Source organism: Vitis vinifera, chromosome 7 (genome assembly GCF_030704535.1).
Source record: "Vitis vinifera cultivar Pinot Noir 40024 chromosome 7, ASM3070453v1".
Taxonomy (NCBI): domain Eukaryota; kingdom Viridiplantae; phylum Streptophyta; class Magnoliopsida; order Vitales; family Vitaceae; genus Vitis; species Vitis vinifera.
The window spans coordinates 26,356,196-26,369,913 of NC_081811.1; the positions used below are offsets into that span (position 1 = coordinate 26,356,196).

General features: G+C 36.5%; 1 protein-coding gene and 1 pseudogene across 1 annotated transcript; one reads left to right on the forward strand and one right to left on the reverse strand.

Moving 5' to 3' along the window:
* The first annotated feature begins 3,730 nt into the window (after nt 1-3,730).
* LOC100242388 (subtilisin-like protease SBT1.7) lies at nt 3,731-7,939 on the forward strand. Its single transcript, XM_002284065.5, has one exon. It carries the CDS (start codon nt 5,321-5,323, stop codon nt 7,622-7,624), a length of 2,304 nt encoding a protein of 767 aa, XP_002284101.1. The 5' UTR covers nt 3,731-5,320; the 3' UTR covers nt 7,625-7,939.
* Nucleotides 7,940-9,736: 1,797 nt separating this feature from the next.
* LOC100266374 (uncharacterized) lies at nt 9,737-12,187 on the reverse strand (annotated as a pseudogene).
* Nucleotides 12,188-13,718: the final 1,531 nt, after the last annotated feature.

The following is a 13,718-nucleotide window of genomic DNA, read 5'->3' on the forward strand; positions in this document are numbered from 1 at the left end:
AAAAAAAAATCTCGATACAAAAAATATAATCAACATAAAATGCATAAAAAATATATAATTTTTCACATTAAAAATTGAATTTTAGATTTCATAAAATTAGATTGCGAAAATAATATATTTGTCAAATAGCCCCATCAAAACATTTCCCAAATAATTTTATATATTAAAATTTAACAGAAAATCAAATAATTTTTACATAGCATGTTTGTACTGTTCTACTTGTGATATGAATTTTCAAACCATTCCTTCCTATTCGGCTGATTATAAATGGTAACCTTCATTATAATTCTGAAAGCAATAATACGTGTCACACCAGAAACGGTAGAACATAGTACTGAAATAATGAATGATATGTCGATGACGAAAAGACGCGACTCGCAATCTCTGTCTCCTCAATTTTCACCTTTTTGTTTTCACTTTTTATCTTTTTTGGAAAGATAACACGTACCAATAGGTCTGATTTGGATTTCAATGCCTTCCAGTAATGTAGATGGATGATGACATTACAGTACCGATTAAGGTCTTCTGGTTCCCACTTGGGTTTCATTGGGGTGCCATTTCACATTCAATATTTATGTGGCGATGGAGACCATGCAGCTCAAGGCACCCCCGAAAGCTGCTTCGGTAGTTTGGAGTAGTTTGAATGAAGAGAAGAGATGGGGTACTTTTCTTTTTTATTTTTTGTATTGACTTATCAATTTTGGAGTCAATTTTATTAATTTGGACACGTGCTAAGTTTATAGTATTTGTCTCCCAAAATTGGAGTTCTCTTGAAAGCGGATGGATTTGCCTTTGAGTTTCTAACATGCAGTAAAAAAATTTCCATGATATGGGAAAATTATGAACGTTTGTTACTAGTTAATAAAGGGTAATGGTGAATATATATATATATATATATATATATATATATATATATATATATATATATATATATATATATATATATATTGCTTTTGATATATGTTTTTATTTTAAATATTTTTAATTGAAGTATTTTTTTTAAAAGTATTTTAAAGATAATTACTTATTAAATATTTTTTTATTTTTCAGATTTTTAAAAATATTTTTAAAATTTTATAAAATATTTAATTTTTTTAAACTAAAAATGCTTCCTCTATCTTAAATAAAAAATACATTAACATTAAATAATAACATAATTGATTGGGTTGTCTTTTTGGTTAATATATATGTATGTATGTATTGGTATTTTGGTTAGATTAATTTATATTTGGTCTTTATTTGTTCTTTTCTTTAATGACTTTATTCTTATAAATTCAACAAATATCAAATTTTTATTCTATAATTTTTTTATTGGATAAAATTGTTGGTAGACCTTTTTCTATATAGTAATGGGCACGTCTAGAAAAAAACACACTCAAGGGATAACCACTCGATCATAGTTGTTGAGTCACGCCGCCCACCTCTTAGAATAAAAAATAACTTTAAAGAGATACTGCTACCCCAAAACCTCATCACCACGATTCAAGTTTTCCTCATTTCCCATCATCAGCAATAAAAAGTATCCTATGTATTATTAACGCAATGAAACTGGAATTATGGTTGCTTCACTGTGAAGGGTTGATTGGAAGTTGTGACTCTCACCTCTCCCCAGAATCCATTGTCCTTTGGAGGTTACAAAAATCAACGTATCTTTTAATGTACCACCTCTCTCAAATAAGGTATTTAAAAACTTACAAAATCATCTCATCTCAAAATCAGAACATAAAAAAAAAAAAAATGACTTCTCAAACTTACGAGGATGACTCGATTGACTAACATATACTTAAGAAAGACGAGTTCAATTATCATTATCTTTATGTGCCCAAAAATCAATAAAGTTTGTCGAATGTCATAAAGAAACCTACTAATCCGAGAATGACCTAATTGACTAACATGTACTTAAGAAAGACGAATCCAATTACCGTTATCTTTATGTGCCCAAAAATCAATGAAGTTTACCGAATGCCATAAAGAAACCTACTAATCAATCGTAAAAACCACAATTTCATATTCTTCATAAGAAAAAGTAACTATGAAAGAGGAGTTTCTTTCTCTAGGGATGACAACGGAGCGAGTTCGGGATGGGTCGTCCCCATCCCAACCTCACCCTGTTTATTCAAAATAATTTTCATTCCCGTTTCATTTCGTTTAACTTTTTTTTTAATTTTAATTTTTTTTAAAATTACTTTTAAAATTTTTAATTATATTAAAATAAATATATTTTATAAATAATTAAATTATTATATTTTTATAACTTATTTTATTAAATTTTTTTTATTATCTATATATTGAAAATAATAAAATTAAATTTTAAATTAAATTATATTTAAAAATTATATTAAATTAATTAAAATTTTTAATTTTATATATAATCGGGACGAGACAAGGCAATACCCAAACCTGCCTTAAATCTGTCCCGGGTTTAAAAAAAATTATCAAATACGTTCCAAACCCGTTTATTAATATTAAAACTAATCCATTAGGGTCGGGACAGGTACCCAAAAAAGCTCACCCCATTGTCATCGCTATCTTTCTCCTCAGTCTGAAACTACTCAAAATGTGGAAAATGCATAACAATACCAAAAAAATTATTGAATGAAATCTCCGTTATTTTCCTTGAAAATTTTTAACGTCTTCTTCCCCCATGCGGTGAAAAGTTTGGCTGTTTCCACAATTTCAACAACCGAGGGGTCCCCTATCCACATGCTTCCTGTTCGCCAACTGGCAATGATTTCTTGCTTCAGTTGCGGAGGAGATTAGCCTTCTCAACAAATTTATAACGTCGAGCCATTTCTGTATTTTGTATGCTTGTGGACAGACCGGAGACCGAGACCCCAAAGTTTTGTTATGGTTCACCGGCTGAGAAGAAAAAGGGAGAGAAAGAAATGGTTGAGAAGGACTCCACTGTCGTCTAGTTGGGAATATTATTGTTGATTTTACCAATAAAAAGGTGGCACAGTTGTAGCTTTTTCTTTATAACAACATGGGCCGGTGTTATTCTCGCTTGACCCATACTTTAGATTACACAACCTTTTGGAAAAAGAGCAAAAAAGGAAGCCAAGTTGAATCCATTTGTTCTGATATTTTTTTCCGGAAACCTCATTTACGACAAATAATTTTCTACTTTTATTCTAATTTTCGTTTGACGTGAGAGTCTGAAGCACATCGTATCCACATGTTTCCACTTTCAATTGCCCATTCCTCCAATTTCCATTGGAATATCTCCTTGGTAGGCCTAATTAGCTTAACTTCAATTATTATTTTTAGATGGAATCGAGCGGAAGATAGGAAAGTAGTAGTAGGTGGGCCACAAAGCCAGTCCATATGGTAAGTTCGGTGCAGGTACAGCATTCTTAATAGTCCCTCCCACACCATGCTGCCGTGGACGTATTGTTTGGAGCATGAAAGGGACACTGGTTAGTCACCAAGTGGTTACTATTATAAGAAATGGTGACAGGGTTCAGAATCTAGGCCCCGTCGTGGCCGCCTCAGCCATGGCCGTACCGGACCGATATCGGAGTCAAAATCGGTGGGGAAAATAAAAAATAAGGAAAATTCGAAGCCCATTTTCATTTTCATCCTTCAAACCTTAGTTTGTACATTTTTATAGAGGTATTTTTCATCGAAGTAATACCTTCAAACTTCAAAATGATGTGAGAAACTGTCGTTGAGTTGAGAGTAGTTTTTAGAGTAATGGAGACGCGAACCAAAAAATGGGTATTGTGAAGAAATACCGTGAACAACTGTCTAAGAGTTGAACGGGTACTGTGTATAGAAGATGAATGGGGTATTTTGTAAAAATGAGTTTGTTGGTTGTTACATAGAAATGATAGATGAAATAGGTATTTTGGATTTGTTGAGAGAAAGAGGACGTCTTTCATAAAAAATTTTGGGATTATCTAAAATTTTAGGATTTTGAATTATCTAAAATAGTTATAAATATTTAAATTTATATAAAATAAATAAATATAGATATTAATACAAAAATTCTAAATTAATAGATTAAGTATTAAAAATATATATTTATTTCTAAAACTTATTTATTTAAATGAAAATAAAAATTAATAATTTTTTTTATAATGGTTTTATTTAGAATATATTTGCTAGAAAAATTGATATTTATATTTTGAAAGGAGATTCATGATTATTTTTTAAAATTTTCAAAATATTGAATTTAAACAAATATATTATATATAAAAAATTAATAGTTTTCTATAATATTTAGTATGAGTGATAAATAAAAAAGTTTCAAATATATATATTTTAATATACTTCTATCCCTATATGAATAATATTCTCTTTATATATTTATTAATTTTTAAAATTTATATGACTGTATTTATTTTTGTAATATATTCAATAATTTTATTAAAATTTTTGGAGTTTTTAATATAACATATTTTGCGTATTGTGTAATATATTTAATAACACGAATTTGAATTATGAATGGTGAGGGGTTGGTAAAGTCGAAGCCGGGCTCATTTTCAACACAGGAGAGATGGATCCCGTGGTTACGCAAAAGTCTTCAAATCTCTCTATTAATTAACTCTATCCGATCGTCCAAACCCATGCACGTGATCGTGGGACCCCTGTTTATCTAAATCTAAAACTAATGTACAAACAGAATTCGTGGGACTTTCCTTACCGGAAATCCGCCGTGAGGATAATTTTTTTTTTTATTATTGAGGGAAAAAGGCCGGTTGGTTGGGTGGTGGAACCTCCACATCCATTCACCCACCTCTCGGTGTAGAGTAGCTAAGGACAAGACCCGTGAGCAAAAGCCAAAAACCGCGAGATTAAAGAATTTGTAAGTATTGGGAATCGACTGGAATCAAACGGTGATGGAAAGTGGTTAGGTTAAGACTATTGTTTCTACGATGGCTAAAGATTTTGACCGTGTGGGATCCACCAAAGGAGTGGGGTATAGAGAGATGGAGGGTGGTTACACATGGAGATTGCTTATGGGTTTGATTTTGCAGATATAAAGAAGTGACAGAGATAAAACTGTGACAGAGCTTTGAGAAAGAATCTCGAGATGCAGAAGGAGAGATGGATATGAAGGGCGCACACGTGATGAAAGCTAATACCTCGCTCTGATTTAAGCTGTCCCCGCTTTTGTCATAACGCAATCATTCAACGAACCAGACAAAGAGGACCGTCCCCATTACCTTTCTTTCTTCCTAGCTTTTGCATGATTTCACACACGAAAACATCCCTCCTCTCTGCTCTCTGTTTTTCGTTATAACAGAGAATCGGTTCCGCTTCTTCTTCATTCCCTGGTCTCAACAACTCAGGGAGTGATCAGGAGACGGTGAAGAGGATGAAGGGGTTGGGATTTCTTCTTACTGTTGCGCTTACGCTTCTGGGTTTCTGCCACGTATTTGTGGCGGCAGTGGAGAGGAACGATGAAGAGAGGAGGACCTACATCGTTCACATGGCCACATCCCAAATGCCGGAGAGTTTCCAGGAGCGTGCACACTGGTACGACTCGTCATTGAAATCGGTATCAGAATCAGCTGAAATGCTCTACAAATACAGCAACGTCATTCATGGGTTTTCGACACGGTTGACTGCTGAGGAGGCCCGATCGCTCCAGGGTCGACCTGGGATTCTCTCCATATTGGAGGAGGTGAGATACGAGCTTCACACCACTAGGACACCAGAGTTTCTTGGGCTTGACAAGAGCGCCGATTTGTTTCCTGAATCAGGGTCAGCGAGCGAAGTAATCATCGGGGTACTCGACACTGGCATTTGGCCGGAGAGCAAAAGCTTCGATGATACCGGGCTTGGACCCATCCCCAGTAGCTGGAAAGGCGAGTGCGAAACTGGCACCAACTTCACTTCCTCAAGCTGTAACCGTAAACTAATAGGGGCCAGGTTTTTCTCCAAAGGCTACGAGGCTACTCTGGGACCAATCGATGAAAGCAAAGAGTCGAAATCGCCAAGAGACGACGATGGTCACGGAACCCACACTGCAACCACAGCAGCCGGTTCTGTAGTGGAAGGAGCGAGCCTATTCGGGTTCGCAGAAGGGACGGCGCGTGGTATGGCCACGCGCGCCAGAATAGCTGCATATAAAGTGTGCTGGATAGGAGGATGCTTCAGCACGGACATATTGGCGGCCTTGGACAAGGCAGTGGAAGACAACGTCAACATTCTTTCACTGTCGCTAGGTGGTGGAATGTCCGATTATTATCGAGATAGTGTTGCCATGGGAGCTTTTGGGGCAATGGAAAAGGGCATTCTCGTGTCCTGCTCAGCCGGAAATTCAGGCCCCAGTCCCTACAGTTTATCAAATGTCGCACCATGGATCACCACCGTCGGTGCCGGAACCTTGGATCGCGACTTCCCTGCCTTCGTTAGCCTCGGCAACGGCAAGAACTACTCCGGCGTGTCCCTCTACAGAGGCGACCCACTACCGGGAACGCTACTTCCATTTGTTTATGCTGGTAATGCGAGTAACGCACCAAATGGGAATCTATGCATGACCAATACGTTGATACCAGAGAAAGTAGCTGGAAAGATGGTGATGTGTGATCGCGGGGTGAACCCTAGGGTTCAGAAGGGATCGGTGGTGAAAGCAGCTGGTGGTATCGGCATGGTTTTGGCCAACACTGGCACCAACGGGGAAGAGCTTGTGGCTGACGCCCACTTACTGCCGGCAACGGCGGTTGGCCAGAAGTCCGGCGATGCCATTAAGAGCTATCTGTTTTCGGATCACGACGCTACCGTTACAATTCTCTTTGAAGGTACAAAGGTCGGTATCCAACCCTCACCGGTGGTGGCCGCCTTTAGCTCGAGAGGTCCCAACTCAATCACCCCCGATATTCTCAAACCTGATCTGATAGCTCCAGGTGTCAACATCTTAGCGGGATGGTCGGGTGCAGTGGGTCCCACTGGGTTACCAACCGACAAAAGACACGTGGATTTCAACATTATTTCGGGCACCTCCATGTCTTGTCCTCACATTAGTGGGCTAGCTGGACTTTTAAAAGCGGCCCACCCAGAGTGGAGCCCTGCTGCAATACGCTCAGCCCTCATGACCACCGCCTATACAAACTACAAGAGCGGGCAAAAGATCCAAGACGTTGCCACCGGAAAGCCATCCACAGCTTTTGATCACGGCGCTGGCCATGTGGACCCAGTATCTGCCCTCAATCCGGGCCTCATCTACGATCTAACCGTTGACGACTATCTCAACTTCCTCTGCGCCATAAACTACAGCGCGCCACAGATCTCCATTCTCGCCAAGAGAAACTTCACGTGTGACACAGATAAAAAATACAGTGTGGCCGATCTTAACTACCCCTCCTTTGCGGTTCCACTCCAAACCCCACTAGGTGGTGGCGGCGAAGGCTCGTCCACAGTGGTCAAGCACACGCGCACTCTCACAAATGTGGGCTCACCCTCAACGTATAAAGTCTCAATATTTTCAGAGAGCGAGTCAGTTAAGATTTCGGTTGAGCCGGGATCGCTGAGTTTCAGCGAGTTGAATGAGAAAAAATCTTTTAAAGTAACCTTCACCGCCACCTCAATGCCGTCAAACACCAATATTTTCGGCCGCATCGAGTGGTCGGACGGCAAGCACGTGGTCGGAAGTCCAATCGTGGTCAGCTGGACCTAGGATCAATAAGGAGTAGAAGAAGAAAGAGACTGTAGGACACTCGCTCGAAAGAGAGGGAGTGGTAGTTGATTATTGTTGTTTTTCAAATGCCTTATGTTCTTGTTTTCCAGCAAAAAGAAGCAAAAAAAATCCAAAAAATTGTAGCTGGTTCCAGTGTTCGATGATGTTCCCTGAGAGAAAAAACATGGAAAACCCAAGAAAGTGGGTGTGTTTTCTTGCTCAGTGTACAGTATTATTGACGGTATGTATGTTTAATTAATGGATTGATGAATCAAGAGAGCATATGATATAAATAATCAGTTTGTTTGTGAGTCTTATTATTGAAATATAAGCAGCCGTTGAATGGCAAGTACATTAGCACATGATTAACCAGCTTATGATGATGGACAATGATCGATTTATACAATATTAGCACGTGATGGTGTGTATGAAACGGCAGTAATGGGACACAAACTAGGTATGAAGCAATGAGCACAAACTAGATATAAAGTAACGAGACTAAATTGTGTCACACACAAACTAGGTATAAAACAACACCACCAAATCATGCAAGTAATATATTGTGATTGGTCATATCTTCTATTTATCTTACAATTTCAGAGCTAGCTACCATACTTGTACTTGGCAAGAGCAGAACTCTGTGAAGAATCACCTTTTGCCATGTTACTGTAATCATTAATTTATCATTATTATTATGAAACTGTAAATTAATAAAGAGATTTTTTTTTAATCTTACAAAAGACTATATATGAAACTAAAAGAATTATTATCATGTTTTAAATTTATCATGAGAATAAAGTTAAAGTTAAAATAATTTTTTAAATTGGGGTTCAACCCTGTCATAGCATGGAATGCCTATAAGTAACACATGATACACAGGGATAACAAATTACTAGTATGTGCACAATCTTATCTTGAGAACATGGTATTGATTATATTTCTTATGATCTCAATCTCATATTTCTTATTTACGGATATAATAAGGCAGCTCTAGACCGCTTATATAGTCAATAACTCAATTGAATCTCGGTGCATATTTCTTTTAGATACCTGCTGACAAAAGAGCTGAAGTATAAAGACAGACTCAGTGCACAACCATATTGTCACAGGATGCTTCAAATGACCCTCCCCATAGGTGTTATATAGAGAGCAAGAAGTTTCTGGAGACTCCTGGAGCCATCTATACTAAGTCATTGATGGGAAGAGTATGGAAGGTTCTAGAGATGTTCACACATCTCCACACTATGGTAGAAGGTATGAAAGGAGTCCAAAGCTTTCTAGAGAATTCTAGATACTAAAGGAACAAGAAGAGTGGTTGTGATATGTTCATCACATGCTTGTGAAAGGAGGGGAGAACCATACAATCACACACTTTTGCAAATAACAACAGTGTCACGAGATGCCCAATCAAACAAGAAAAATTATATCAGGGATCAATTGGCCTGAATCCTCCGGTCTATTCTCCTTGAACATGAATTCAACACAACAAAAAGGCAATACTCAATTCATTTGTCCAATGCTAAACAGTTGGATACTTTAAATTAGTTCATTACTCATCCAATATGAATATGCAAGAATGAAACTACTTGCTAGGTGGTAAACGTGCTCTACTGCATCTACACTCAGACAGAAACCTCATCTCCAACCTGATACCAGTGCATGAGCTTTACCTGAGACAAATTTTAAAAGACATATATAAATGCTATAAAATTTTAAATTACAATGATCCACCCAATTGTAGAGCACCCAGAAAAAGGTATAGTTACAGCCACATGAAGTAGACACTGATGAATGACAATTAAATCATCACTAAGGAACACAAAATTTTAAACACACATCTAGCTCTAAATAAATTAGAGTAAAATTTCACCATGCCAGTAATAAATTTAGTAAAAAATCAATTATCTAAACATATATGGAAAATCAGGAAAAAAAAGACTGAAAGGAAGTTATAAAGCTAGAAAGAGCAAGAAACACCTAAAGTAATGGTAATGCATGCTTGCTAATTATTTACATGAATGTAATCACAACTTATGAATGGTTAATATTACTCCAAGCATTTTTCTATGTACCATGATAGAAAGCAGCAAACAGAAATTCCGACAACCCGCATTTTCCGAATCCCAAATCAGTTGCTTGTAAATGGTTCTTTGCAATGTGCAATTGTGCATTATCCAAAGATACGACAAGCAGCTAAATTCAACATTAATGCATGCTGAGTTATTTTGTTGATGCAATCACTGTAGCCACAAATAAGGTCAAAACCCCAAGTATTTGTGTCCATCACAAGCTATAAGGAAAAAGAAACAAGGTCTGATATTTAACATCCAGTAAACCCAGTTACGTTTGCGGAGAATCATGTCACACTACTATATTTGTCACACTACTATATTGAGTGGGTCTTGGCAAAATGCACAATGCCGATTTTTGAAAATCAGTCGCGATTATCTAGGACCAAAACCAGTCTTTGTTTTCTCATGAAACATAAACCAACAGTAAAGTGCATAAGACATGATAAAATCTGACAAGGATAGAAACATAAGGTCCATTTATAAAAACCATCAATGTTCTATGTTTTATAATCGCATGGGTTTTTGTACCGCTGCTATTGTAGACGAAACAGGACCCTTCTTCTGGGTTGGTTCCAAGCCTGATTATTGTCCCCAATGGAATCCGCAATCCAACTGCACCACCCAGAAGGGAATCCTTAGAAATCCCATGGCTAACATATATTGAGCCTTCATCTGAGCTAAGGAAAACTTTTATCTGATCTTGAGAACTTTCATTTTGTATTCCATCATAGTAACTTTTAAGAGGGATTCTAGTGGCTACAGCAACCACCTTCCTAGATACGTGCAATTTTAAATCTTTGTATGCATCCAATGTATGATATTTAATATTTTTGGCTTGCATCTGAGGAGTTCCTGCATCTTCTGCTGCATCAGAATTCATGCTGATTCTTGCATCCCCAACAGATTGACGCATACCCAAACCCAAAGATGCAAAATAAGTCAACTTTTCATTGCTGGCATGAGACAATTCAGGAGTTTTTTTGACAATGCATACCATCCCAAAAAGATCAGGCCCTGAAACCAAGTGCAGCACCTCAGGAGTTTCATATACAGACCTCTTCTCAGCTTTGAAACGGTCAGGAAGAAGGTCCATAAACTCAATTAAAGGGCCCTAATTTGCTGCATGAATGGCTGAATAAAATTCCCCTTCAAGTACATCAAAATAACCTAATCCAGCTACCACCTCCTTCTCAGACGATATCTCATTTATGGAAAACCTGTACCACTTAACCATTCAACAACTTCCATCTGCCCTTTGCAATATGGGATTCATATGTAGATAATAGATCCCAGTCATAATGGGCCCTTTTCTCGGTATCTGAAAGAATCTGCAATCCCTTATTAGTTACACTTTGAAGTCAGGATCCCCTGTAAATTAAAAGCTTGCCATGACTTCGATATGTTATTTTTTCAATTTTAAAAATATTCAAAATATTCTCCAGTTAAAATGATATCAAGCAGAATTATTAAGTTATTCTCCCAAGCAGATGCACGAGTCATGAGTACAAAGGAGTTGAAAGTAAGCATCAAAATCCCTTTTTAAGGTTCCACATTAAAACTAAAACTTTCAATTTTAATCACATGACAGGAAGAATTGGTGCCAGAACTTTCTGAATTTGAGGAATTCACTGATGCAAGGAATACTAATCGACCCTCTAAATACAAACAGATGCACAGAACCAGATATTCAAAACATCCTAGCTCTACCAATAAAAAGGACATTTCTAGTAATTTTAATTCTCTTTTTATATTATGGAATCTGGATTCATATTGATTCAACAAGACTCGTATAAGGAGGTGCTGCTACTTTCATGTAGCGTTTGCGAGTTCAGCTCTCGAGTTTCAAATAATGTGATAGCTGATAATTTTATTATCTCTGTCTGCTGGAGTGAGTACACATCAGTGCTTGGAATATGGATTCATACCGGATGATTCTTTGCCATCCATCAAAACAAAGACATAAATCTCTATTTCTACCTCAAAAATATAATTCTTCCTCACAAAGAAAACCTGATCCTCAGAAGATTAATCCATACCATTAATATATGATGACTTCATACATTGTTAAGTCATTTGAAATCTAATGATCAAATCAATTTCACAATTCAATGTACTTTCATATAAAACAGTCGCTGATAAAGCAAAATACAAATGCATAATCATAAATCAACAATCAACAGCACAAGCTAGTAATACATTCATTTCTTGGATGATTAATTTATGAATACAATACCTCGTAAGCTTCCAGGATTTGAATGAATCTCTGTGAAGCAGTGGAATCGTTATTTGAATGCGCGAGGTCCGGGTGAGTCTCTTTAGCCAATTTCCCAAACGAAGCTTTGATTTCGTCGAATGAGCTGCTTTCTGAAACCCCTAAGAGGCCGTATGCGTTTTCTCCGCCGAACTCGGTACTGCTACTGAACCACTGAATTCTACAACTCGGACGTGAGAAGAATAGATAGCATAAAGTGGCCTTGCGATTCGATTGTAGTGAATTTCACAGGATTGGCCGGCGATAATGAAGTCCGGCGAGGATGGCCATTTTCCCGAATGCGGAAATACAGAAAATGGGGTTACAGAAAATGAGGATCTCCGCAGACCTGTAAATTTGAACCAGGCCCAATAGGCGATTAGTCCATAAATTTGGGCCTAGGCTTGTTTATGTCACCAATCTTTTCTATCTGTTTGGGGAGCTTGGACCAACATACCATTCAGGCCCAATGTGAAACACATTTTTTTAAAAAAAATAAATAAATAAATAAGATAAAACCCACAAACTAGACTCGTCATTTACCAACATAATTTATTTAAATTTTGCGAAAGGAAGAAAATCGTTGTTTGGCATCGGATGTTGCCCCCATATTCCTAGAAGGCCAATAGAAAACTTGTAAATTGCAACAAAGAGAAATGATAAAAAAAAAATTGCCCAAATTGATACCAAGGGGAATAATTGATATCAATCTTATATCAAATTTTACATCAAATCAAACTAATGTCAAATCTAATATTAACACATAAAAAAACTATGAGAACTCAAGGAACAATTGATAATGGGTTCCAAACTCCAATAACATATAACATCATATATTAAATTTGATATTGAGATTGACATCACAAGATAATGATAGCAAATTGATAATAAACCTAAGATATAAAACAATAACGGACTAAATATCATATGTAATATCAAATGTAAGCCAATACCACATCCAATTTTAAATCTAATGTAGTATATAAAATTGAGAATAATAAAATGAATATTTCAATATTGAACATAATATCAAATTCGATGTTGGTATAAACCTTAAACTTGATGAAAGTTGAACAACATTAAGTTTGTCTCTTAGTAACTAAAATCTCGTAACTAAAAGAACATTAGTTAAGGCATTTATAACTTGATCAATTACACAGAACATCTGGTCAAAAAAAAATTTAAAACTCTCAAATGGCATGGTAAGTACGTAACCAGCTTATGATGAAGGATCCTACAATTTCAGAGATAGCTACAAGGAGGGAGTGTTGACTCACCATACTTGTACTTGGCAAGAGGAGACCTCTGTGAAGCATTACCTTTTGACATGTTACTGTAATTATTAATTTATTATTATTATTATTATTATTATTATTATTATCAAACTGTAAAGTAATAAAGAGTATTTTTTTTTTAATCTTATAAAAGACTATATATGAAACTAAAAGAACTATTATCACGTTTTAAATTTATAATGGGAATAAAGTTAAAGTTAAAAGAAAATATTATCATATTCATCCATGTGTCAAAGTGCTACAGTACATAGTAGAGTCCAAATTTTTTAAAAAACCAACAAATTGGACACGTGTTTCGAGATAAATCTCACTCCACATGAACAATGGACACGTACGTGATTCGTGGCAAAGCCTTGGAGCAAGCACAAAACGTTATATATCGATCAACTCCATGAAGTAACCCACGCCGGCCATCTTTTGGAGAAAAGTATGGATAAGACGACAGAGCAGATGAGGAAGACAGCAGAAAGTGAAGT

Excerpts from the sequence above, each read along its gene's own strand:
- LOC100242388 (XM_002284065.5), top strand. The coding sequence starts at position 5,321 with ATGAAGGGGTTGGGATTTCTTCTTACTGTTGCGCTTACGCTTCTGGGT.